Raw genomic sequence first — 25,855 nt, 5'->3', positions numbered from 1 at the left:
TTTGATCAGAGTGGACGACCGTTGATCCTGATGGATGATGGTGTTGTCGGTATGCACCAATATTATAATGATATGTACAGGTGAGTAACCTTGTCGTCGTAATAAGAATGTAACTATATGTGATAGAATCAAGCACGTTCGGATGACTCGAGTTATGATACAAGGTTATGAGATCTGGTTATAAAATCTTCAGATATTGGATTTGTTTACAACGTCATAAACGAGGAATTTCCGATTATTTCCTTATTTCCCTTGGTCCCTTTGGTGATGGTACCTTATTCCTGCTCCACTGCCGCATATACTCGAGTGATCTTATGTAATACAATGGTGAGTACCGCATTTACCCTAGCGCATTTCAGATTCACAAGCACATAGACAACGGCCGAGCCTGGACTTCCGAGGGATTAGTTATTAGAGCACCTCATATACATCCTGCTATCTGATAACAAACGACGGCCGAGACATCTTGGCATGAACAGGAGACGAAGTTGAGGAAAGGCGGGCAAAGCAAGCTTAGAGAGAGAGAAATAGAGTCAAGTGAAAAACATTGACATCAGTGCATGAACAATCTCACTGCTCCGACCCCCCTACAGGATATAGGATGACAGCCGATAGCAAACCCACTTGGCCTGCGCTAGCAGCAGACCATCCTCTCCTTCAACTTCACTCTCGACTACCAACAATCCTGGAACAAGCGGAACACTCGCACATATGGGGAGTGCATCTATCACCAGCCACACCACCGGACTTCGGGACTTTACTTATCCTTCAGAAATACCTCAGATCAGTGGCTGACGACGTTGACAAAGCTGCTGAAAATCTCACCAAGACTCTTAAATGGAGGAAAGAGTTCGGACTAGACAATGAGAATGCGAACACACCTCCGGAAGATTTCGGACCAGACTTCATAGGCTTAGGATACGTGACGAAAGTAGGGAAGCATGGGGGAGGAGAGAACGTCGTCACTTGGAATGTGTATGGTGCTGTTCAGGATATTAAGAAGCCGTTTGGTGATCATCAAAGGTGAGTAAGACGATCCTATGGTATGCTGTTCTGACTCCGTCGACACTTCATCTGTATAACAGGAAGCGTGTCAGATCGTATCATTAATCTGGTAGCAGACAACCGAGACCAATTACTGATCTGTTTCTCAGATTCCTTCGATGGCGAATAGGTTTAATGGAACGAGCCATCACCCATCTGCACTTATCGACCACCTCTACCCCTATTCCAGACTACGGCAAAGGCGATGACCCCCATCGGATCGACCAAGTCCACTTATACGGCGGCGTATCCTTCTTACGGATGGACCCGCTGATCAAGGCTGCGAGCAAAGCGACCATCGAAATCATGCAAGCGCATTACCCCGAATTACTCTTGCGTAAATTCTTCGTCGAGGTACCGCTCATCATGTCGTGGATGTTCAGTGCCGTGAGCTTGTTCGTATCTGCCGAGACGGCCAAGAAGTTCCAGGTGATTAGTTATAAGCAGAACCTGGGCAGGGAATTGGGTTTGGGAAGGTTGGAGGATATACCGCAAGATCTGGGTGGGACGGGGCCGGATCTGCCCACTTTGGAGAAGAGGCTAGAGCATGAGATCCCTCCTCAGTAGACCATGAGTACATAGTTTTCACTTGCAATAGTCAACATGGCTCAAGTCATTGCACATGTTCGTGTCTGATTTCGGTAAATGCTGAAATGCGGATTGATCGCACTTGCATGGCGAGAAATATATCTCTACGCGGCTAATTTTACACCCGGGCTTTCGATCTTTCGAAATTCATCTCACCTTCTTCAACTCTATGTTTGGACTCACTCACCAACCATGATAAACCTCACATCGTCGTGCCATTGCAAAGCCTTCTCTTACCCCATCACCATCCTCGAGGACGTCCAACTACCTCTAAGCGAGACAACATGCTCATGCGATGCATGCAGATACCGCACCGGGCAAATCAGCTTCCTCTCCCTCTCCGCTAAACTCACCCGATCCTTTCCTCCTTCGGAAGCTTTAGCCAGACTGCAGAGATACGATCAGAAATGCGGGTTCGTCATCGATCAAGAGACCCTTCAATCACAATCGCAATCACAGTCTCAATCAGAGGTAGGAGACGAAGACACGCCTGATGGTCTGAACAAATACTCGCAGAATACTACTTGTGGAGGAACGATGATCACCTCTTTCTTCTGTGGGATATGCGGTACGAAGATATACCTCCAAGTAGCGTCTCTCACGGGCGAACCAGAGATCGGTATGTGGACTTTAGGGGCTTTAGATAGAGTGATAGTCGATGAGAAGCCGATAGTGAAATTGAAGGGACATCATTTCTTGGAAGATACGGTAGACGGAGGAATATTCAATATATGGAGAACGTTCCAAGGAGAACCCCTGAAAAAGTATCATGATGGTCTTCAAGAATGGATCGTGTCCAAGAAATCGACGGTACAGGAAGAAGAATATATGCACCTTCATTGTAAATGCGAGAGCTTTAATGTGTATGTGCGAAGGCCTCAGCCTGCTTTACCCGTGTCAGAAGATTGTTATTGGTATCAAGGACCATACGATGAGAAGGGCGTCCCAAAGAGATATATGGCTGGATGGTAGGTTCAAGCTTCGTCCTTCCACCTTGACCCATCGAACTATATATTCCCTGAAGCTGATGATGATAATCTTAGGTGCGCTTGCGACTCGTGCCGCCAGATTACCGGATCATCATTACCTGCCCATCCATGGGTCGAGATCCCCCTGATCGATATCCGTTCCGCCCCGTCGCCTGATGCCCAGCCGTATTTGCCTATACCTATGACACCACATACAACGCTACCCGGATTGACACTGTACAAATCCTCCCCTGACAACGAGGACGTATCCCGGTACCACTGTTCGACGTGCGGAGCTAGTATCATGTATTACAATGCGGCCAAGGACTTCATGGCTTCGTTCGCGGTCGGCTTGAACGGCTCAAAGAACGGAGTGATGAATACGAGCTGGATCAGCTGGTGGTTCGGCCTAGAGGGTGTAACGGAGCCTATGATCAGTGCGAAGGAAGATGGGCAGAGACGGTGGGGCGGGCTGATGGATGAGTTCGAACAGGGATTGTTGGAATGGGGCAAGGAGATAAGGCAATAATGTACAAGGATGATGCGGATATCATGCAGGAAATGAAGGGTGGAAGTGTACGTGGATTGAACACTTTCGCAGAAACGCCGGACACGATGGACAACAATCGGGAACGATATCGGGGAACACTGGTGGTGCGATGTTGAGCGACAAACTCGGCAAAGTTGTATTGATTTGACGACCAAATCGATGTTGTAGCGAGATGATGCATGATGATGACGATCAAATTCCTAAAACGATCGACAAGCTCAATGTGTCAAGAATTCACTGAGCAGGACCAGCCATTTCGGTGTTAAAAACACGCCTTCTCCGGCAAACGAGAAGAACGACACAAGCATCAAAGGGGAATGGGCCTTTCGCGATGGACCTAGACTCAATGCATGCTAAGCCAGTCGCCAGGTCAATGAAATGAATAACATCGTAAAAAAATGCATTCATCACTGCAATGCGCATTCCAATCATCGCCTTAAAGCGTCTTAAACCAGTCCATGGACCGCAACATCCCGCGATGGAGGGACCCCTGAATGCCCGACTGGTTGGACACTTCCAACAAGTGCAATGATTCCTTGAGATACGCTTCCGAGCGGGTCTTGGATGCGTAATGATTCTGCGGAAGGAGTGCTTGGAGTGGACCACCTGGTGAAATCATCAACGCATCTGAGCCGGGAATATTCTTAGACTTCGCAAAATTCTTTCGACTCACCTGGTCCACCAAACTCAGAGGAAGTCAAAAGGGTTTCTGATATACCCTGGGCATCCAAGATCGCCGCAGCGATCCCATTTGCGCTGATGCGGGTCGTCCCTCATCAGCTCAATTGACACAGCATGGTGCATCAAGTTTGCACACCTGGACTCACCTGGTCGGCGGTACTACATGCATGGCATCGCCAACAAGCACGATACGCCCTTCCCTGAAGGGCACAGCTTTACCCGCTTCGTCGCTGAACATGAGAGACGCGTGGGTCGTGGCGGGGACCAGATCATCCTCAATCATCTTGATCATCGCCTCATTGGTGCCGTCGTGTCGCAAGATAGTGAGGATCCTGTCGATCCAAGATCCCTCATTGTAGTCCTCCCACCCTTCAGCTAGTCGGGTAGGTATGGTCATTCGAGCAAGAACGAAGCCGGATTTGGGATCGTCGAGCTGTTTCTGTACAGCTTTGACGGTGTCGTCTGGCTCGGCGAAAGGACCTTCTTCGCTCATCTTGAGCGCTGTCTTCGGGTCGAGAGGCGGAAGGGGTCTACCGGAAAACACGATGATCTGCGTAGAATTGGATGAGTTGCCCAATACCAGGTTCATGCCGTCTTGCTGGAATGCTGTTGGGATTTTGGACGGTGAAGTAGCCAGCTTGAACTGGACGAAAACGTATGGAAGAGAGTGTGGGGGAGACAAAGAAGGGTGGAGCTGGGAGCGGATGGTCGAGTTCATGCCGTCGGCACCTGTCTTCAAAAGTTAGAAATCATACGTGCTGATCTAAAAACATGGTGACAGAAGCTTGAAATCCGAACCCTCACCGATGACAAAGTCAGCCAGCTCAGTAGACCCATCTTCGAATACCACTTCCACCTTCTGTTGCACCTCTCGTACCCTTACGACCCTTTTACACCAAGTGATCTTGAGCCCTTCGGAGAGCACTTCGCGCAGTACATTCATGTTCGCCCATTGCGGTTGCTCGTTCTCGTGTTTCCTGTTGGAGAAGAGGTGCGCCAAGTCGCTATTGAGGATATTCACCCCTTCATGCACGATGTCGTAGTTCGATTCACCGACAAGGTTGTTAAAACCGACAGGCGTGAGGATACGTTGCAGAGCAGTCCGAGCGTCCTATCGACTTGCAGTTTAGCGCGGAAGGCTCAAACAAGAATGAATGCAAACAGGACGAACACTTACCGAAGACAGTTGCACGGGATATCTGTTTGCCATTGATACAGCATCTTGAGGACGGTGTTCATACACCATGATCTGGAGGTTGCCAGGTGCCCATCCTTGTGTTTTGGCCCTTTCGAGTTAGTGAGCGGTGGCAAGTCCGGAGCTGGTGGTCGGCGCGTCAGTGACGGAGTCATGAGGGGAAGGGACATTATCGAGGGACCAGGTCTGCTCACATTCCAGCTCCAACGATGATTATTTTCGCATGAGGTGACTGCTGCTCGTCGGTAGAGTTAACCGACATTGTAGAGATCTACTTATTCAGCTGTGATATATCCGGGCATCAGTGAGCACTAAGTTAGTGATAAGATGAACGATTAACTTGTTCGAGTAAGTTTGGGGTTTGCGATTGATGCGAGGGGCAAAAGCAGCTTGGCTCATTGCGTAGACATGAATAGATTGCTGATGACGACATGATGCATCGGTTGTCTATGCGGTCGCCGTGTTGCGCAGGGGGGTGGTCATTCGGCGACGCAATGGTTGTATAGATGTGTGTATGTATCAAAGGGTCATGTTGTAGGTGATCCATGCAGAAATAAATAATAGAAACATAGGAAACATGCTGATTCCTGCATGCAGATCATCTCGGAACCAAATAACCAGTACAGCGAGAAATAGTCGCGCCAAATACCTTGTCTTCTCAGCGCACCTAACCAGTCAGGGTATCAAGTGTAACAGCGTAACAGCATCAGCGCAGTGTCGTCAACAATCCACCTAACCATTAAACATCCTCATCCTCATTCACCTTGTTCCCAGATTACAACTCACATCCATTCACGACCTCCTCATCCAACCGACCTCCGTCTTCCGACTCTTGTCTGTCTCATCTCAGCTACTCGCTCAAAATGTCCAGGCAAGCTCCGTTGGTCATCGACAATGGTACCGGTTACACCAAGATGGGGTATGTGCTCTCTCCTCTCTCATCATATCCATGCTGCATATGCTCATGACATTCTCACCAGTTTCGCGGGAAACTCGGAACCATCCTTCGTATTCCCAACCGTGATCGCGACGCATCAATCGGCATCCGCTGGATCATCCAACACTTCCGGTGGATCAGGAGCCAGAGCACCGCCTCCTATAGCTGGTAAACCGAGTCATTTGGCGAGTAAGAGGGGTATAGAAGATCTGGATTTCTTCATCGGTGATGAAGCTGTCGCCAACTCGAAGTGAGCATATCAACTCGTGCTATATGACATATCGTAAACTCAAACGATCGATGCTGATTTATTCGACACCACGTCAGAACCTACTCCCTGCACTACCCCATCCGTCATGGTCAGATCGAGAATTGGGATCACATGGAAAGGTTTTGGGAACAATGTATCTTCAAATACCTCAGAGCTGAACCCGAGGATCACTATGTCTTGCTTGTGGGTATCAATCTAACTTGTGTCCACTTCCTCTCATATACAGCTTCCACAGCTGATTCCATCACTGGTATCGACCACAGACCGAGCCCCCTCTTAATCCACCTGAAAACAGAGAGAACACTGCGGAGATCATGTTCGAGTCTTTCAACGTGCAAGGATTGTGAGTGATCTGTACTTAGGAGTTACTGCCTTTGAACTAGGAAGCTGAATTATGCGTGGTCTTTCAGATACATTGCCGTCCAAGCCGTACTTGCTCTCGCTGCTTCTTGGACCTCCTCAAAGGTGAATGAGAGGACTTTGACCGGTGTGGTCATTGACTCTGGAGACGGTGTGACCCGTAAGTCAATCCCAGTCCCATTTAAAGGCCGCGCATTTGATTCACCTTTTCTCCGCAGATACTATCCCTGTCGTGAGTATACATGCATACGGCGAAGACAGCAATCCTCCGTTAGATCATTGCGTACTCCGCCAGAAGCTAACAACATGTACAAATTGCTAGGCTGAAGGATATGTTATTGGATCATCCATCAAGCACATCCCAATCGCCGGTAGAGATATCACCTATTTCGTCCAGCAATTGCTTCGAGATCGAGGGGAAAGTGCTCAGATCCCACCAGAAGATCAGTTGAGAGTGTGAGCTACATAACCGCTCCGATCATCATGTTCTGGCAGTACTGACTTTCTTACTCAGCGCCGAGAAGATCAAGGAGGACTACACCTACGTATGTCAGGATATCGTCAAGGAATTCAAGAAGTACGATGCGGACCCGTATAGATACTTTGCTAGATTTGCCGGAGAGCACAGTGTGACTGGTCGAGTGAGTCGGCGCCTTTTCTCTTGCTGATCTCACGTCTCGATCGGGACGAAGCGATCTGGTGTTGATGCTTCAAACGCTTTCGTAGAAATACGACCTAGACGTAGGATACGAACGATTCCTCGCCCCCGAAATCTTCTTCAACCCCGAAATCTACTCCTCCGACTTCCTCACTCCTTTACCTGAGGTAGTCGACAACGTGATCCAGACCTCCCCCATAGATGTCCGAAGAGGTCTGTACAAGAACATCGTCTTGTCTGGTGGTTCGACGATGTTCAAGGATTTCGGTAAGAGGTTACAGAGGGATGTCAAGGCGATCGTAGATGGTCGAATTGCCGGTAGTGAGGAGAGATCTGGAAGCCACCTGAAAGTGAGTCGCCTCATTCAATCTACAGGCGTGCTCCTCGTCTGTCTGTATCTCTCCATTTCGATATGAAGCTGACCGCAATGGCAACCTAGTCGAGCGGCGTCGAAGTCAACGTCATCTCTCACAAGAGACAGAGATACGCCGTATGGTACGGAGGTAGTTTGATGGCTTCCACTGTGAGTGATCGGCGCAACCATGTATTCACCGCGCGATGCTGACATTGGTTGTTCAGCCCGAGTTCTACAATGTCTCGCACTCTCGAGTCGACTACGAAGAGTACGGACCATCGCTCGTTCGTAGATTCTCGGTGTTTGGTAGTGCAGTTTAAGACGATAGTGAAAATAGTGGACGTAGTGAACGCAGAGTTGGTTGTAATGAATAAGATACGGATAAACCACCAACGCAAGCACGTTGCGCTCGTACTTGAATTTCGGTTGCATAGCATCATTATCCTACTAGAGCGCGAGAATATTATCGCTTTCACATCATAGCTTGAACCACTCCTTTAACGTCTCATTCTGTTTGGCCCAAGTCCCAAAGTCCCAAGTGCCCTCTATCGAAGTGATGATCTCCGGCGTTCTGTTCATTTTGCTGTCCAGCCGGGCAAATACGCATCAGCTCATGTCGTCTCCCAATGTCAATGTCAAGAGAAACCTCCTGGGCTGGTGCTATCGACTCACCCTTCTACAATAAGTTTCAGAGCCAACCACATCTCCTCGCCTACTGCTTGTCTAAGACCATCCGAATAGAATTCCTCCTTTCCGACTCCCCTCGTATCAACTTTCACTCCGCCGATCTTAGATATGACACCAGCCATCTCCTTCACTGTTAACGAAGAAGTGGTCGCGTACATATCCTTGCCTATCCATTTGTCCGGGTTACTCAGAGCCTCTTTTACCCACAAACCAGTCTGTTCGACGGGATAACTCGATAGGACAGTATCGTCCGGCACTGCGATATCCAGTGCCCAACCTTCTTTCGAATCCTCCTTGGATCCGGATTTGGGTTTCAGGAAGCCGAATTTGGTAAGGTTGGAAAAGTAGTTACAAGTGATCAAGTTTGTATGGGGTATATCATTGTCCTTGAGGTGTTTCATGACTACGTACGGACGCATGGCAAGACGTGGATGAGTCAAACTTCAAACGGGATCCCCTGATGATTGAGATGTGTTGTCTTCAAAGAAGGAGGTAGGTGTCCAAGACTCACCAGCATTCTTCGATTCGAAATGGGGACATTCGCCCTCCCCCACCCGGTCCAGCGCGGAATAGATAATATGCTTGACACCTGCTTTGACACATGCCTCAATAGCTCCCACCGCTTCGGCGACTTCAGCGCGTTGAGCTGATAAGGCATCGTACCCGTTCGACAGGTAGTGTGTCCAGACTAAGGAGAAGATCAAGATGAAGATCAATTTCAGTTAGAACGACCACTTGAGGTATTGGGGGTTACACCTTACTCACAGTCTGCGTTTACGTATGCTGCGTCCACACCGTCCAGCTTGTCAGCGTACGAAGACGGGTCAGATAGATCTCCTTTGATCAGCTCGACACCCAATGAAGCGAGTGCTGCGATTGAAAAGCATCAAAGTGTAGTGCGGTCAGTTGATCATCCCTCACATGTCGGTAGAAATGAGTGAGATGTCAGATGCTTGCAACTCAACTCACTTTGCGCTTTCTCAGACGTCGGATTCCGGACGATACCCAACACTCGATGTTTCGCATCGACATCGTCAAGAAGGTACTTGGCTACGCTCGATCCTTGATCCCCTGTTACGGTGAAGATTACGACTTTCATGGTCAAAAGCTTGATATTTTGGTATCACTCGATCGGATGCCGGTATTGCGATAAGCATAGATGCTGCTTGGCATCCTGCATGCTGCTTATATCTCTATCTGAGTTCGAGCTTTCGAAGAGCCTTGATGAGTCCTATGTTGGGCAAGCGATGATGTATAACGCCTTCGGTCATCTGGTATCTCAGGTGGAGGAAATAACGATGCTTGATAATCACGGTCGGCGGAGATAACTGAGACATTTGACGCGAGAAGAACAGGGCTTTGTCATGTCCAGTTCATCCACTTGATTGTGTGAAAAGAAAGCGAGGAGATGAGGTGCGCTAAAAGCCAGCATCATCGTCCCATGACGCAGGTAATGGAGTGAATCAGATGATATGAAGCAGTCTACATCAGGCCTACTACAAGGACATCTGTTAGGGGACCCTCACTACAGCCAAAGGGATCGAAGTCGAGCTGCCGAGAACACGCGTACCGGTCTGAGTAGATTGTCGAAGCCTATCAAACCATCATTGATGCCAGATGTCGGAGCGTTGTCGGTAAGCAATACTTGGCAGTTTGAGCTGATGCATTGCCGTGCGACAGCTCGACCAGATATTTGGGACTGGAATCGCCCAGGTACAAGCCCAGACACAGCGGGCGGGCTGGACCGTGAGGGAGTTTATACTTTTTCATTTGTACCCTCATCCTCTGCAGGAATCACTAATTTGGTAATTGTACCAAACCTCTGGAGAGTCTCCACAACCCGAAGCGAAGGACACAGACTCTTTACACCCGAATGATGTGCTTAGACAGCCACATAACCATCGATGGTGTTATCCTTGCAAACCTATCAACCTCTTATCGCACATCGGGTCGTATCACCAACCTCAATTACTTATTTAGGCAGCAATTGAAGCTTGTAGGGTGATCCCGCCCAATCCCGAATCGATGGCATATGGCGTTATCTACGCGAGTATTGGTCTTTCTTGCATTCTTCGATCCCGAATCACCAATTATCGGTCAGTCACTAAACCGGAAACCAGAAACAGCATACATTACCAAAATACGGTGGGATTGACTATCTATATATATACTATACATTGTGCAAACATGTGACCCTACCCATCTTGCCCACTTGTCTTGACTTGACCTGTACTACGTCCGACATTAGAGGAACACACAAAGCGACAACAACGTCGACGACGACAACAAGATGGCCATTGTTGAGACTGATTTACCCCCCGCTACGGTTCTGCTAGATACCGATCGACAGAGCTATATCGGTAAGCCGGCATCGAAGAAGGGCAAATGGCAGAAATTCGTATCCTTCATCTGGGATTCGTGAGTCGATCCTCAAGTACGAGTTGAAGTAAGACCAAGCTGAGTCAAGGGTACACTTGTAGCGATTACTATGAGAAATCCGATGCCGAGCGACGACTCGTGTTCAAGTTGGATTGCTTCATGTTGGCAGCCATGACTATCGGATGGTGGCTAAAAAACCTTGATCAGAACAATGTATGTGAGAATTTGCACGATCATTTTCGTCGTAGCTGGGCCTTCCCGCGATATCGACCACAGCTGATCCATCTCTCACGAGCGTAGTTGTCAAACGCCTACGTATCGGGAATGAAGGAAGACCTGAATATCCAAGCGAATCAATATACCTACATGGGCACAATCTACAACGCGGTCGTAGCTGCTATGCAGATCCCGTCGAGCTTCATCGTGATGAAACTCAGACCATCGTGGTTCCTCGCTGCTTGTGAGATCGGTTGGGGAGTTTTTACTTTTGCTCAAGCCGGTGCTCAGAGCTATCAAGCTATGTGAGCGGACCTTCCCCTCATACTAACCCGACCTATAGCTGATGCCTGACTGTTAGGTACGGCTTCCGATTCTGCATTGCGCTCTTCGAATCGTTCTATTATCCCATCGGATTCTTCATTCTGGGATCGTGGTATACTAGACCCGAGCTAGCTAAGCGGATCGGACTGTGGTTTGTTGCTGGACCGGCCGGGGTAAGTGATGCCAATCGGCCATTTGGTAGACTTCTGGAAGAATCAACGGCTGACTTTCCATACAGTCTGCTTTCTCTGGATTCCTTCAAGCTGCTATCTATAAGAATTTAGACGGTCTACACGGTCTGGCAGGATGGAGATGGCTTTACATTGTATGCGGTATCATGGTGGGTGCGCACAATCTCCAATTGTTGGCAGGGCTGATCGATGTGTCATTGTGTAGACGGTCCCGTGCGGTGTCACTCTGCTTTTCTTGGTCCCTGATTTCCCAGAGAACACCAAAGTGTGGTATCTTTCGGAGGAAGAGAAGGTGTTAGCCAAGGAAAGAGTTGCTCGGGGAGGTGAGTATCCGTCTATAATTGCTTATTACCTTGCTGATACTGACGCGATGGTGTAACAGGCGCTCAACCGATGAAAGGCAAGATCAACGGCCAAGTCATCTTTTCTGCCCTCAAGGACTGGAAATTCTGGATCCTTGTCCCCTTTTACTGCATCTACGGTTTTGCCGTCCAGAACGGTACGCAATTCGGAGTATACCTCAAGGCATACAAATACAGCGTCACCTTACGAAACGTCCTCCCCTCCTTGATGTACATCATCCAAATCCCTTGTATCTTGATCTACTGCTACATTTCGGATCGAACGACCCGAATCAGCAGAGGATGGATCATGCTCGGCCCTTTGATCTGGGGTATCTTCCCTACGGCCGTCTTAGCTTTCTGGCCTAATTCGAATCCGCTGAGAGTTTTCGCCTTCATGGTGAATGGGTCGCTCTACATTACACCTGTATTCTATGCTTGGGTAGCGGAGATGTGTGGACATAAGACGGAATTGAGAGCGTTCATCACTGGATCAACGTCTTGTTTATTCTACACGTGAGTGCATGCGATTTATCCGTATTATGTCAGTGCATTGCTAAGCCGATTTCCTTCTACAGGTTCAATGCTTGGCTTCCTGCCATTGTGTTCCTCCAGACGGATGGACCGAGGTTCAAGAAAGGTTTCCGAACGACATTTGCGTGCTGTGTCACCAGTGTCGCTTTCGTCATTCTAATCATCCTGTTGCGCCGACGAGAGGTCAGGAAGGAGAAGAATGCGATGACTTCGGAGCAACAGCCCCCTATCCAAGCTGAACGAGAAGGAGATGTGGAGGAGAAGCTGTAGTTACGAGGGAGCGATGAGGTGCAAGCGAGAATTTACATTTGATACATGTATTTATGGTCGATGTGATCGTGGATCTGGATCTCAATTATGCAGATGAATGACCCTTGTACCTGATCTGTTTCCTATCTCCCCGAATTCGCAATGAGCGCGTGATACCATAACAACAAATTATCAAGATCTCACTTCATTTTCATCCATCTTAATCTACGAGATATACATGGGAATTTGACCTCAGGTGTTGCGTTGAGGGATGGCAGAGAGCTCTACGGGCCCGCCTCCTGCCAAACGGCGCAAAGCGCGAAGAGCTTGTGATCCATGCAGGAATAGGAAGTTGAGGTGAGCTTTCGCAGCTACAGTAGATCAGGGAAGGATCAAGGCAGCACTGATCCCGATTGTTCAGGTGCGAGTATCCCGAAGATGCATATAATCAAAGCCAGTCGAAATGCTTTGCATGTCAACGCGTGAGTACGAGCTTCAACTAAATATTATACTATGTACCCGATGTCAGTCACTGATGGTATTGTAGTCCGGAGCAGAATGCGAATCGACTCAACCTGCCAAGATCGTGAGTTCTCCTTGCTTCCCATACAGCTGTACGATCTGATTGTTGTGTTAATGAGCATGCACTCCAGGACAAACGACGGTTACGCACTCTTGTCGATCTAGCTACGACGGATGAACAGAAACAATGGGTAGCAGCACAGATAGCTTCGAGGGGTGTGTACGTCTCCTCGACGGACGCGGGCGCACTTAGAAAAGCTAGACCTTCAACCATCCCAGATCCCGCTCAACTGGTGGCCAGGTTATCGTCGGCGTCGCCTAGTATACCAAACTCTCATGCCTCACCCCATGGTGTAGAGAATAGAGGTGTAGGCTTCCCGAAGAGTCCAAAACGGAACCCGTTCAAGATACCTACCCGCTCCAACGTCTCCCCGCGCATCCAAGATTTTGATCCATCCGTTCCCGCTGCACGGTCTCAACCTGGACAAAGCCCCACACCACACCCTGACCCTCTTCCTCAAGCGCGACCGTCGGCTGCGATACCAGATCCATCAGAGATGCCTCGGAGAGGGTCAGACGAACCTCCGAATCTGAAGCTGAGTGGACCCGAACCTCGTATGCAAGGTGCGTGGGGTCAGGAATTTTTGTGAAATGCAATTCTAGCTGACTTCGCAACAGGTCCCACGGCGACCATAAATTTGCTTGCGGACCTCCCTGAGGACTCAGCTGCGCTAGATCGACGATATGGGCTATTTAGAGTGACAGAGGGATGGGTTTATGGGGCAAATCCGGATGTGCCAATGAGAGAGGGTCAACTGTCAGAGCAGCAGATAAGGGAGGACGTGATTGCGAAGTGTGAGTTCGACCGCCTTCCCAATCCCAGACGAATTTTGGCTTAAATAGTGAAATGCCTGAAATAAACACAGTGATATCCTTCTACACCGACCAAATCGCCCCTCTCAATCCCGTTATACCACCACATCGGATCTCTCAAGCCATCGAAAACTCGCCCTTCGTCCTTTCCTCCATCTTAGCAGTTGCCGCCCTATCCAGAGCTGTCCCTTCCTCGATATACGCCTCGATACGCGAAAGGCTGCAAAAGGACCTTGATCATGAGCTAGGCAAGGGCTCGACTTTACAGCAAGTCCAGGCGCTGCTGATATCGGGCATGTCGCATGAGCTTCACGGGGAGACTAATATGGAAGGAGGATCAAATTGCTGGATCAGGATCGGAACCGCCATCAGACAGGCTCAGGACATCGGGCTTCATAGGTTGAATGCGGGACACTGGCTGCCGGACATGTACGCTGATAGGGCTAGAGCATGGCTGGCCGCGATCATCACGGACAGGTGGTGAGTCGTGACCTTCTTCTTGCTGCTGGTCTTGACGAAGATCTGTTATAGGTACGGCGGAGCATACGGACAACCGCTGGCTGTCTCTCTTTTAGATTGTGAAGATCCACTAGCGTCCTCGGATATTCTTCAGACGCCCGACTACACCCATGCATTCCAGGTGGAAATGTTTCATGTGAGTGAACGATTGATTTCTGAGTCGCATCCCGAATCCCCAACCTCGCTTATAGCTATTCGCCTCGAAACTCTAGATAAGCTGCTTACTAGGCGATATCAGTGAGTTGAGATGCGTCCATCACATGAGACTGCCGCTGATCCTGTCGTGAAGTGCAAACGATCTACCGGCCACGCTCTCTTGAGCGATGCACAGACGCCATGCTGGAGTCGTTATTACGACAAGTGGACTCAAGATTGAGCCTCATACCTGAACCATTCCTTTTCGTTGGCAGATCCACTTCGGTCCAAGGTGGTCTATTGAGCTTGGTGACGGTGTCCACCGAGGTGAGTCAAGATCGTATCGGGTCATCATGTCAAGAGAGTGATAGCTGATACCGATTTGTGACAGGTCATCTTCTTCAGATCATTTGTGAAACACAATCGGAAACTTCCCCCGCATTTGACATTCCGCCCTACGGCCGGCAGGTGGTCTAGAACGGTACAACGAGCTCGTCAAGTGATATCGTGGTTGAACCAGAGAGGGGATCATATCTTAGACTGTTGGCTGATTGCGAAATACGCTATTGTCTATGCCGCTCTGGCACAGTGAGTCCAGCTTTCGGAGCATTTCAGACCTGTCCCTCCACTGAGCATGACATTGGATCAGATCGGTGTATCATACTGATCTGTCCTTTACTGCTTAGATACTACACCTACGCCGCTGAGCGGGATGTTGAATCTCTCGAATCTCTCTCAGTCGCCAAAGATATGATGAACCGCTGGGCTTTGGGACACAATCAACTTCGACCTATAGCTGCTCGAGCCAAGATTGCCGATATCATCAACCTCTTCTACAAAGCTGCGTTGGGTATGAGGTCGAACGACCTGGATCCAATCGCTCAGATCACCGGACAAGGATATATCAATATCGAATCAGGAACTACCCAATCGCGCTCGCGCTCAGTGAACGAGAACAACAATGAGAACGATGTCTCACTGTCGACCTCTACACCTGGTGCTATAACACACCCACAGTCTACTTTGATCGGAGGCAACATCACTTCCACCTCGACACCGACACCCACATCGACGTTCACATCGAATCAGAAAAAGGCACACGATCACGCCTTGCCAGAAGCGGATGTTGAGAACAGACTAGATACTTCCACTCTGGATGATTGGCTCGCCGACTTCTTCAGACAACATGATATACCGGATTCCGGATTGGCAAACTCCGCAATGTATCAGGATCCCGCATTCTGAGCTCAATCTATGGGTCACCATGTGCTTCTGCCATGCGCATAATGCAACGTCCATCGGACTCAAGGAAGACGCAGTAATGTAAACTAAACCATGTTAAACTATTGCTCTTCCCGGAAGCAGTTTCAAGCTCAGGCATAGTACGACATCTTCGCGTCAGTGTGAAGACACGATCACCTGTTGCATACAGGCTATCGAGAGGTCCGAAAAGGTGTTCTTCAGCAGGAATCTTAGCATAGATGTTGTGCATGTTGTTATACCTTCGTACAAGTCGATATGAAAGATATACAAAATTTTGTTGTGTGATGTTATTGGATATTCCGCTAAAAGGCGGTTTACTGTACTGATCAGATACTGACCAGCTGGTCTTCTGACGTATATGATGCAATCGTGCAAAAATCTAGCTCAGGCGTCACTAACACCATCAACGGGGTTAGAGGTTGACTTTGTTGTTGCGTGATCTTTGTTGAAAGGCAGATAGCGGTAAATCCGGCAAAGCCTTCCGGAAGAGATTTCGATACTTCTTGTAAAGCCAAGGCTAACGGGGTTTTAGCTGGCTAAACATTCGATGGTACCCGCCACAGGAAGTCACTCACCGCACCATCTCGAGTAGCTAGAAATTTCTTCAATCCGTCCGGGAGATCGTTGTTCTTCACCTTCTCCGACAGGATCTCCAGCAACGCATTATACTTCTCCCTGTCCCGCGGCAGTACTTCAGAGCGAAGTCCCTCGACGCCTGATCCGTGCCCGCCGACTTTCCCACTCTTCAACCTTTTCCCAGTGCTGACGGTAGTGGGTTTAGGCGCCTCGACCAGTGATTTTGAGGGAGAAGTGAACGGTCTTTTGCGTTTCTAGTGAGAATGCAACTCAATATCAGCCCAACAGTAAGCTAATCAGAATTGGGACTCACGATTCTTAGAGGAGTGTCCCCGTCATCCTCCTCATCGGTTTCGCTGTTCCGACCAATTTCCAAGCCAGACGCCGTGGATCCCCTTCCAATTGACGATCTCTTATGTTTATCAGAAGACACTGAATTAGCTGGGCCACCCGCGTTCTCTGACTGAGTGTTGGCCTAATTGTGAGGAAATCAGTAATCAAATTCGAGCTAAAGATGCGGTGTGGAGCTCATTGTGATCCATGACTCACCGGCTGGATAGTTCCGGAGGTGAGCGTAGTTCCGGTGTTGCCCTGATCTCCCTTGTTATCGATGACCTCAGCAGCTGTATCTTCGTCCTCATTATCTGACGAGAACAAACCAGCTAAATCAGCGAATGAGTCTTCTTCCATTTCCGACACCATGACCGGATCGCCTTCGAAGTCTGATGATTCGTTTGCAGCGTGCACGTTGACTTCATGATTCCCCGGCTGCCAATTCTCCTCCGCAAATTGTCGACCGCCACTGGAACCAGGCTGTTGCTGGATGTCAAGAGTAGATGGGACATGTCAGACATCACAGACGGCACTAGCTTCACCTAGCAACGATAACACGGACGCTCACAGTGTTTTCGAATTTTTTTTCTTCAGACGATGCTGCCGTCGCTGTCGTAGGATGATGCAGGACATCAGACTGGAAATTGCGAGTAGGGGAGGCCGGTGTGGGATAACGGTCCACATCATTCGGTGGGCCAGGAGCCTATGCAAGCAGAAACGTCAGCGCCACGAAAGATGCCACTCAACTTGTGGGACTCACTGTGATATACACCGAATTGGCGTTCGACGAGTCATTGGGTGGCTCGGTGGACTTCTTCGCAGCTTCCAAAAGATCGCTCACTTTCGCAGTCAGCTGTTAGAGCAAGGCGGTCGTCCTTGCTGGATCGCTAGCCCACAGCTCGTTGGTCGTTTGCGGGTGATTACGAGGTGCGATAGGTGGGGACTTGCGAGTGACAGTCACAGCTGGTTCTGCGCTTTGTCCTTGTTCGTAGTCCATACGATTGACTCTCGCCCCAGAAAGCGTTATCAAACAGATCTTCCGCGCGAATCTGATACTCCGTTTCGTCCAGAAGTCGACCTGCGGCGAAAGAAGCTTCCACCCATTTGTAAGTGACGCATGGACAATTGTGTATTACCGCCCTCTTGTGATCTATCCTGGTTTGATCGAGGAAACCATGGTTCGGCGGGAAGAATACGACTCTTGACGCTCGCTGGAGATTGTGGGTCAAGGTACCCCCAGCGGTTCTATCAGTCCATATTCAGGCAGTCAGTCAGCTCTCCGTAGCTGCAATAGGGCTTAAGTAGTGAAGGCGGCAGATTGACCCACCTGAATTAGCTCTTCCAGTAATTTACGTCGCGCAGGGCCTCCGACTACCCAGAAGTCGTGTTTTGTGAAAATCGCATAACGAGACTGTCCCACAAGACGATCTGAAAAGTGTTCTCGGTAGTGATCATGAAATTGTTGGTAGTCGCGGGGTGACATTTGGAATGTATATAGGTGCATCTGATACTATGTGCAAGCCGGTCCGTCTCTCTCATTGCCTTGACGGACTTCAAGAATGAAATTCGATGTATCCCACTTACTGGGTCGTCTACCATTGCGTTGTTCCAATTGCCAGCCATCGTGATACCACTAGGACAACGGACTTGGGCGTCTTCTTGGCCCAGTCGAAGGGATTGATTCGCATTTGTGAGTTTGGTTTCGCTTTGTTGCTTTGAGCTTTCCGATTGAGAGACGCGATAATGATTTCTGGACGACGTTGAGCCGGGTAATGATTTCCACCTTGAACCACTTGTTCCTGTGACTGACGATTCTAGGCCAGGTAAAAGGTTCGGCTGTGAGGAACTTGCTTCTTTGACCAAATTGATCATCCCACTCGTCTGCTCCGGACACTCTTCTTGCCTGCGACAAACTTCGGTCCGAGGTATAGCCCAGAACGTGGCTCTACTCAAGAACATCCCTCTATTGACACTTTCTGTAATCCAATCTAGGCTAATCACTTTCTCACCATTCAGCTTTGGAAGAGATTCTGCGTAAGATCGGAGATATGGAGTTTGCAGAGTGGTGACGATGAAAGTACATGTCGCTTGATCTACTATCAGTCCTCCAGCTTCTCGCTTTCGTGGTGAAATGTACCTCACGTCAGCTGTTGACCTGCAGTCCTTGCTGTTTCGTGCCGGAATCAAGGCTCACCACGAGATAATCTTCTATCTCCCGGCACCGTTGCGTTGTGGGGCCATGGACATGGGATTTTTCGCCCCTGAACAACAATGCTTTGGAGGGTGAGGGGTTTGTATTTTGATCCGACTTGACAGTTTGTTTTCGGGGATCCCGAGGGAGCGACATCGTGAACGTATTCGTATCAATCTTCAAGGGGCTAAATGGGTGTTGAGTACTGTAGGAGAGAGGTGGTCTCTGATCAAGAGGATGAGATTGACATGATGATTGTGATGATACGTTGATACAATAGGATAAGTGAAGATGATTCTGTGAAAGGTGTCTCTATGCAAACAAGAGAAGTAAACGAAACACGACTAGAATACTACAGTATAATGAAAGAAAATTGCAGGTCAATAGGTCATAGCGTATTTTAGTCTACTTTGATTGTGTGTTGCATACAGCTTGAATAATCATGCACAAGGTCAGTGCACCATCACCATCACCATCACCATCACCATCACAATCAGCAAATCATCGGAGATCCCCCTCTTAGTCAGCTTGTTCTCACACCATATTAGCTACGTCTGAGACTAAGCATCATTGAAGATCGATGACGGTTACAGCCCGTGTTCAGGAAGATAGAAAGAAAGAATCATTCGACGGGTCGCAATGAACATGCGGCAATTTTATCAGTCCAGTCAGCTGGATCGGTTCCTGATCAGACGCAAAACGCACGAGCGCACATACATATTCACGAGTAGTCTGATTCCGTACAGATAACATCGATACATCGTTGTAAAACTCGTACAACGTGAAAATATGAATAGATTTGTCGTAATAAGTACCGTATAGTATAAAACATCGAACACAAAGCTACATGTCATAACTGAGATCATCACAACCTCTCATTGTCTGGGCGAACGGTCCCGACATTCATACATCAAACGGTCCCGCTTCCGACATCTGTTGCCATCTCACTCGTCTCCTCGTCGACGAACTTTTGCCATTTCGGATTGATCACTTGCGCCATCTTGGTCAAGTGATCTCGTGAACCAGGAAGTCCAGGTACAGCCTCTCTGATCAAGGAGCCGTATTTGCTATATAAGGAATGCTATAAAATCTATAGTCAGCACGATCACATCTGTGGTTCGATCTCCCAGGCGGTGATTAGCCTCGATTTACTCACAATGCCTTTCCCGATGAGATAAGCTTTCATACCACCTTTAGGAAATCCCCCGCCAGCTACCATTTTCTTGAGATGCGATACTAGAGCTTCGTAAGCTTGGCGGTCTTGTGGCTGAACAGCGGTCTGATTCCTGTATCTTCTATTGTAAATCGCACTTTTACTAGGGGATAGGACCTGCAAAAGAGGAAGTGAAACTCAGTTCTTCAGCCGCTGCTAGCCAGCTTACCTTTTTCTCACTATTGCCTTCTTCGCGATACTCTTCATCATCCTCACGAGTCCGCTTGTTCCTCTGAATAGCTTGAGCATTGGTCGACAAGATACCATTCGGATCCATTGTATCCGCTTCTCGAGTTTGACCTTGCGGACAGTGCGCAGATACGTGATCAACCAGATCTCGCACGGTAGGACAATTCACGTCGATATGCGATAATACTGCGCGAGTCGGTACAGATCGGTGAGTATCGCCTGAAACGCTGAGCATTGGCGTTTTATCGGCAGAAGTGAGAGATCGAGTTTGTCTTCTGTCGACTATGGATGAATGAGGGAATGGAGTGCGATCAAGGAGTGCAGGATCGATGTTCGCGTCGGACAGAGTCCTGAGAGGTGGCGTAGGTGGTGCAGGCGGGAATCTGTCGGGTGAATCGCCATTCGAGATGCCAAGCGATCCTCTTGTTTGCGGACTTGTGTTTTCGACCAGTGGTCGAGACAAGTTGTTTTGAACACTCTGAGCAATGGCACTCTGGACATCCGCACCGCTCGAAGTCGTCGCGGTATCAGGAGTGCTTAAGGAAGATGGTTCAGCGAATTGGACGTTTCTGTCTCTTTCACCGTTCTTCCTCTGATGAGAATAATCAGTATGTAGTCTGTTCAAGCCTTGTTGAAGCATTTTTACAGGAAACTCACCTTCTTCATTTTCATCTTGAACGCTCTTCCTCCACCCAATCCAATCTTCTGCCAGAACTTCTCGTCGAAGAGGTTCTTGTCAGTGATCAAGTACGGCTTGGTCTCTATCGGTCTTTCCGAAGTGATCGAATCATGCACCCAGCCTTCTGCCAGAGGTATACCTTTCCCATAGAGCTGATGGGCACTAAGCATCACTTTCAGCTCGTTCAACCCTCGGACCATGTGCGTAAAATCCTCTGGCTGGAGAAAGATCACTCGAGTGGCGACGTTAATTGAGGAAGAGATGATTCCTCCGTGTTTCTTCGAGGATTGCATCTCACGTCAGCTCGAAAGAGCACCGCTTTGAGTATGCCGAGATTTAGGCTTACCTGGATGTTGAGCGCCATGTGCTTGGTCTTTTCAGTATCACCTACGAGCCAGAAAGTCTGATTGAACAGTAATTGATCGAAGGGGAAGTCTTCGAATCCCTCGAGCGTATCTGCGTGATCCGACATCATGGACCTGAACGTAGATGAGCATGGAGATGCATGAACCGGAATCTCCGAAAGAGAATGAGAAGCGTAGCTCTTCATTTTTGTCAGATTCATGATGTGTGGATGGCAGTCCGAGGACGATCAAAGCCGTCAGTAGAGCGATTAGTACCGGGAGAGAGAGGGTAGAAAGAAGGGATGAAGTGAGATGAGAAGAAGAAGGAAGAGAGATGGAATGAGGGTGGATCAGGGTGGCAACGCTTTGTAATTGTAATTGTTATTGTCATACTATTACTTGTCAGTATCATGGATGACGCTCGGACCACCACTAACAGAACAGTCAATCATCAGACGATGTATTCAACGCGCGTCGCATTTCGACTTTCGGATTTCGATGTTAGCCTTGATCCATGCTCAGATCCCCTAATCAGTCGCTGTCTCATTCTCAATGTGTCTGGCGTTGCACAATCAGCAGATATAGTTGAGGGTAAGGGATAGTTGAAAAACATCTTGTAAGAGAGAACTCATGAACAGAAAGGTAAATCTGACGAATGATTCTCACAATCGGCAAATTGAGGAAATCGCGCACGCCAAGCCAAAATCAATAGGAGACTGATAAATAGGCATGCTATCTTTCGTGTATGTGTGGATCAGGCGTGCCATGCGGTTTCCCTTATTTTTCCTTTTTCAGCCTGTCAACCTGTCAACTGCACAGCTGATAGCGACAAAGACATTGGGCATCATCATTACCCATATACATATAACAACAGACAGCATTAATCATTGAAGACATCATAAAATTCATCTCACAGCGACCTCAACACTAGACCGACCACCGCCTGAACATCTTCAGCACAGCAATATCAGATATCAGGTATCCAATCGCCATCAACTCCACCTCTCGATCACCCTTTGTCTCAGACGTCCGATTCCACCCATTGAATCCGGATCATATATCGCTACATCCGGCTTGAACATCGTCTATCGTAGATCATTGAAGACAATAGTCGATAGTCAATCGCTCCAGAGAATGCTTTGCGCCATTATATCAGCACAGCAATAGCACTCCGCCTTTACACTTTCAACCTCGAATATCGTTGCTTAGAGAATCAACGCGTCCCTTTTACCTTTAACCAACATCCCTCCATCCCTCCAATCATCCATCCTAATCCGCCAGCATGATCATCCCTCCTGATCCAGAGAAAGACCCTCGTCTGTTCGATCCTTCAGCATCGACGCCCTCGTTAGTCCAGCCTCCGTCAGAATACGAAGATACGACGTCGCGCTGGGATGGGGACGGGGATAGCGAGTCGTTACCCCCTTACGAACGTCGTCGGGGTTCGCAATCATCGTGCGCTTCGTCAAGTCATGAGGGATTCGAAGCCGACGATATCTTTGCAGATCGACATGCTTCCACCTCACACAGTCGAAGTCGAAGTCGAAATCAAAATCAAAATCAAAGCCGAACTCGAACTCCTAATCCACCTGGACTGATTATACATAATATCAATCTACCTTCACATCCTGAACCCATCCACCCTTCTTCCTCTTCCCCCATCTCATCCTCTGACTCTTTGACTCCTACGGCATCACGCCCTTCTATGGTCCTACCTCATTTCACGGATCAAGCATCCTCCACCCTCCAAGCGTCCGGATCAACATCGACCTCGAAATTATGGGAAAGCTCAACAGCGACGGCTACATCGGTCAAGCGAAACAAAACAGTGAGGATATGCGGATGTATACGGATAAACAATAGTGGGGTCCAGCGTTGGTGGAAACGATGGAGAAGATGGGCGCAGGTCGTAGTAGTCCTGATCTTCATTGGGATAGGTCTAGTAGTGGGCTTGTTAGTGGGAATGACGAGGAATGAGAATAAGGGATCACCGACTCCGCCATGGCAGAAGCCGTGGATGGATCAGGATACAGATGGGAAGAGGGTTGCTGCTTGGGCTGTGAGTTTGGACGCCCCCTGTTATAGTAACCCGATTGAAAGCTGACATGCGAGATAATGTTTGACAGGGCTACGGATCTTTCAATTTGACCTATGTTGATTCTCGAGTGAGCACAGTCCGCTGTCATATGTGGATCAAAGCTGACTGACCGCTTGATTGCAGGACGGCCCTTCATCTTTCGAAGGCAATTTGACCGAATGCAACAACTTCGCACCGCTCAATCTCACTTCATCACCATTCCTCAACCTGTTCACGCCGTTCCCCGATTCAAGCGTATCACTGGCATCTTTCTCTTTCCCCCTTTCCTCGTCCGGTGTACCGCCCTCAGATCTGTTCATCAACGCGCGAGGATTCGGTTCGAGCGGGCACTTGGACTTCATAGGGTCAGATGGACCTGAAGCGATCGTCACCTCTGGAGAAGAAGGCAAGATCTTGATGGATGTGATCACCAAGTACGCTGGAGACCAGGATTTGACGACGATGATGAGGGTCTGCAAAATGACGAGAGGAGACAGCGGTGTCGGAATAGGAATTTACGTGAGTTTCACCGAATTCTTGCAAGCTCTTGCCGACTTGATGGCTGATATTCTTTTTGTACTTGTGTAGAGCCCCAAGGAAACGGATGGGAAAATGACAAACCCCTTCAAATTGGATCCCAACCTTATACCGACCAATCTGATCGTTGTTCGCTTACCACCATCATGGTACACCCCTCAATCACCTTATCAGACATTACCTTCTTTCTCCCTTGATGCCGAACAGATGGTTGTCCGTCTAGGAAATTTGAATAACGTCGCTTCGTTCACCGCCCTCAACCTGGATACTTGCCGAGGTGGGGTTCAAGTCAATTACGCTCGAGCGAAGAAGGCTTCTATTGTCGCTTTTGAGGGAAGTGTCAGAGGAACTTGGAATATTTCGGAATCGCTGATTGTCAATGTCACCGAGTGGGTAGTACATTTTGTTAGAGATCTTGATCGCCAATAGCTGATACCATCATTCCTAATGCAGAGGTTCAATCACATCGGATATTATTCTTTCTGACCCGAACCTGCAGAATGATAACACGACTACCCTTCCTCCGATATCCGATTACACAACCGTTGTTCGCCGATCGCCTGATGATGACTCTACCGACGACTCAGATACAGATTTCGAGAACGAAGTCCACTCCCTTTTCAACGCTACAAGTTACAACCCCACCGAGTCAAACGATACACGAGCCACCATCGTGACCAACCTGTTCACCACTTCGGGTTATGTCAATTTGCGATACCTCCACCAACCGTCCACCATAGATTTATCAGCTATCATCGGTACCCAACAAGGCAATATGGATATCTCCTTAAACCCCACATACGTTGGCCCCCTGATATCCAGGACCCATTGGGGACAGATCAACTTGAAACGACCGTCACCTGTACCCAACTATGACCCCTCGGGTAAAGCGCGTGTCCGACAGTTGTTAGTGGGTCCAATCGAGATCAAAGATAATTCGACGTTTGCGGTCCTGGGATACACCCAGGAGAAATTACAATCCTCGCCTGATACCTTATCTGGATATGTGTATTGGGCGGATAAGAAGTACAATGGAAAGATCATGACTCAGACGATGGAACAATTGCAAGCTCAACAGGGTGGGCAGACGCAGCAGACCCAGAGCGATAATCAGGTCATAGCGTTGGGTAATTGGGGAGATGTTGACATCTCGTTTGATGGGGAGTAGGTAGGATCGGAAGAGCTATGGGTACCTTTGAAGCTGGGAGAGAAAGAGGTAGTAGATAGACCCATCTTCAGGAGGTTTTGGCGGGACATTGCGGAAAATACCTTTTCCCGTTATACTATCAGTCGCTTCTTTTCGCAAGTTTTCTTCGTAATTTTCGTCTTTCGTTTCTTTGTCAAAATATCTTCCAGCCTTTTCATTACAATCCAACATATCGACCTTGTCTGTAGCTTATATTCCTTTTAATATATTCGACGGTTATCATGATAATCCCGTTTGTAGGTAATTCTTCTCTTACTCTATAGCTTCAAGGTAATTAATCAGATACCAACACACGAGCTCAATCTTCGGTCTTCGTCTGGGGGATCACGGTGTGTATCAGTATCAGTCCATGTATCAGGTATACCGACAATGTCATTGACGATAGCATACAGTTATACTGTACATACAATATTGAGATGGATATGCGGACTTGACCCTCCTGTGTCATTGTTATTTGCGATCAAAAGTGAACTCGACAGACTGATTTATAACATCAGATTCGATGAATAAAACACATACATCCCAGATCGGTCCCTTTCCTTCCGCCACCATCAAATTCATCATAATCGAAGCACTCGTCCCATCATCCCCACTGAGCGATCCTCCTTTGGACTTGTGTGTGAATCTGATGGCGAGCTTGTAATCCTTTGCTCCATCAATCATCAGGCA

At 48.5% G+C, this 25,855-nt stretch overlaps 10 protein-coding genes across 10 annotated transcripts; 6 read left to right on the top strand and 4 right to left on the bottom strand.

Moving 5' to 3' along the window:
• Positions 1 to 601: 601 nt before the first annotated feature.
• Positions 602 to 1,611, top strand: I303_107534 (uncharacterized protein; the record flags this gene model as incomplete). Its single annotated transcript, XM_018410213.1, has 2 exons — positions 602 to 1,023; positions 1,155 to 1,611. The coding sequence occupies 2 exons, from the start codon at positions 602 to 604 to the stop codon at positions 1,609 to 1,611; spliced, it is 879 nt and encodes a 292-aa protein (XP_018261216.1).
• Positions 1,612 to 1,824: 213 nt separating this feature from the next.
• On the top strand, positions 1,825 to 3,129 carry I303_107533 (uncharacterized protein; the record flags this gene model as incomplete). Its single annotated transcript, XM_018410212.1, has 2 exons — positions 1,825 to 2,600; positions 2,676 to 3,129. The coding sequence occupies 2 exons, from the start codon at positions 1,825 to 1,827 to the stop codon at positions 3,127 to 3,129; spliced, it is 1,230 nt and encodes a 409-aa protein (XP_018261215.1).
• A 457-nt stretch (positions 3,130 to 3,586) lies between these two features.
• Positions 3,587 to 5,041, bottom strand: I303_107532 (uncharacterized protein; the record flags this gene model as incomplete). Its single annotated transcript, XM_018410211.2, has 5 exons — positions 3,587 to 3,756; positions 3,824 to 3,906; positions 3,978 to 4,560; positions 4,636 to 4,942; positions 5,009 to 5,041. The coding sequence occupies 5 exons, from the start codon at positions 5,039 to 5,041 to the stop codon at positions 3,587 to 3,589; spliced, it is 1,176 nt and encodes a 391-aa protein (XP_018261214.2).
• An 848-nt stretch (positions 5,042 to 5,889) lies between these two features.
• Positions 5,890 to 7,927, top strand: I303_107531 (uncharacterized protein; the record flags this gene model as incomplete). Its single annotated transcript, XM_065969608.1, has 11 exons — positions 5,890 to 5,945; positions 6,007 to 6,213; positions 6,291 to 6,417; positions 6,498 to 6,577; positions 6,645 to 6,754; positions 6,813 to 6,826; positions 6,917 to 7,050; positions 7,109 to 7,235; positions 7,321 to 7,602; positions 7,692 to 7,775; positions 7,832 to 7,927. The coding sequence occupies 11 exons, from the start codon at positions 5,890 to 5,892 to the stop codon at positions 7,925 to 7,927; spliced, it is 1,317 nt and encodes a 438-aa protein (XP_065825680.1).
• A 157-nt stretch (positions 7,928 to 8,084) lies between these two features.
• On the bottom strand, positions 8,085 to 9,393 carry I303_107530 (uncharacterized protein; the record flags this gene model as incomplete). The annotated part of the gene is made up of 5 exons (XM_018410209.1): positions 8,085 to 8,190; positions 8,280 to 8,697; positions 8,806 to 8,982; positions 9,060 to 9,164; positions 9,264 to 9,393. 5 exons carry the CDS (start codon positions 9,391 to 9,393, stop codon positions 8,085 to 8,087), a joined length of 936 nt encoding a protein of 311 aa, XP_018261212.1.
• A 1,191-nt stretch (positions 9,394 to 10,584) lies between these two features.
• On the top strand, positions 10,585 to 12,549 carry I303_107529 (uncharacterized protein; the record flags this gene model as incomplete). Its single annotated transcript, XM_018410208.1, has 8 exons — positions 10,585 to 10,712; positions 10,775 to 10,886; positions 10,974 to 11,194; positions 11,251 to 11,386; positions 11,452 to 11,553; positions 11,610 to 11,727; positions 11,787 to 12,261; positions 12,324 to 12,549. The coding sequence occupies 8 exons, from the start codon at positions 10,585 to 10,587 to the stop codon at positions 12,547 to 12,549; spliced, it is 1,518 nt and encodes a 505-aa protein (XP_018261211.1).
• Positions 12,550 to 12,799: 250 nt separating this feature from the next.
• On the top strand, positions 12,800 to 15,822 carry I303_107528 (uncharacterized protein; the record flags this gene model as incomplete). The annotated part of the gene is made up of 11 exons (XM_065969607.1): positions 12,800 to 12,885; positions 12,950 to 13,010; positions 13,076 to 13,114; positions 13,182 to 13,674; positions 13,729 to 13,905; positions 13,977 to 14,403; positions 14,455 to 14,578; positions 14,655 to 14,679; positions 14,732 to 14,904; positions 14,969 to 15,165; positions 15,264 to 15,822. 11 exons carry the CDS (start codon positions 12,800 to 12,802, stop codon positions 15,820 to 15,822), a joined length of 2,361 nt encoding a protein of 786 aa, XP_065825679.1.
• Positions 15,823 to 16,252: 430 nt separating this feature from the next.
• Positions 16,253 to 19,096, bottom strand: I303_107527 (uncharacterized protein; the record flags this gene model as incomplete). The annotated part of the gene is made up of 10 exons (XM_018410206.1): positions 16,253 to 16,357; positions 16,416 to 16,670; positions 16,730 to 16,891; positions 16,966 to 17,235; positions 17,318 to 17,452; positions 17,510 to 17,589; positions 17,711 to 17,960; positions 18,077 to 18,160; positions 18,334 to 18,867; positions 18,944 to 19,096. 10 exons carry the CDS (start codon positions 19,094 to 19,096, stop codon positions 16,253 to 16,255), a joined length of 2,028 nt encoding a protein of 675 aa, XP_018261209.1.
• Positions 19,097 to 19,850: 754 nt separating this feature from the next.
• Positions 19,851 to 21,493, bottom strand: I303_107526 (uncharacterized protein; the record flags this gene model as incomplete). Its single annotated transcript, XM_018410205.1, has 5 exons — positions 19,851 to 20,021; positions 20,097 to 20,270; positions 20,323 to 20,934; positions 21,000 to 21,299; positions 21,368 to 21,493. 5 exons carry the CDS (start codon positions 21,491 to 21,493, stop codon positions 19,851 to 19,853), a joined length of 1,383 nt encoding a protein of 460 aa, XP_018261208.1.
• Positions 21,494 to 22,647: 1,154 nt separating this feature from the next.
• On the top strand, positions 22,648 to 25,147 carry I303_107525 (uncharacterized protein; the record flags this gene model as incomplete). The annotated part of the gene is made up of 5 exons (XM_018410204.1): positions 22,648 to 23,424; positions 23,492 to 23,530; positions 23,587 to 23,961; positions 24,031 to 24,368; positions 24,433 to 25,147. 5 exons carry the CDS (start codon positions 22,648 to 22,650, stop codon positions 25,145 to 25,147), a joined length of 2,244 nt encoding a protein of 747 aa, XP_018261207.1.
• Positions 25,148 to 25,855: the final 708 nt, after the last annotated feature.

The sequence above is a fragment of the Kwoniella dejecticola genome, chromosome 9 (genome assembly GCF_000512565.2).
Source record: "Kwoniella dejecticola CBS 10117 chromosome 9, complete sequence".
Classification (NCBI taxonomy): domain Eukaryota; kingdom Fungi; phylum Basidiomycota; class Tremellomycetes; order Tremellales; family Cryptococcaceae; genus Kwoniella; species Kwoniella dejecticola.
Note: the sequence above shows the minus strand (reverse complement) of the source record. Positions and strands in the feature narration are given on the sequence as shown.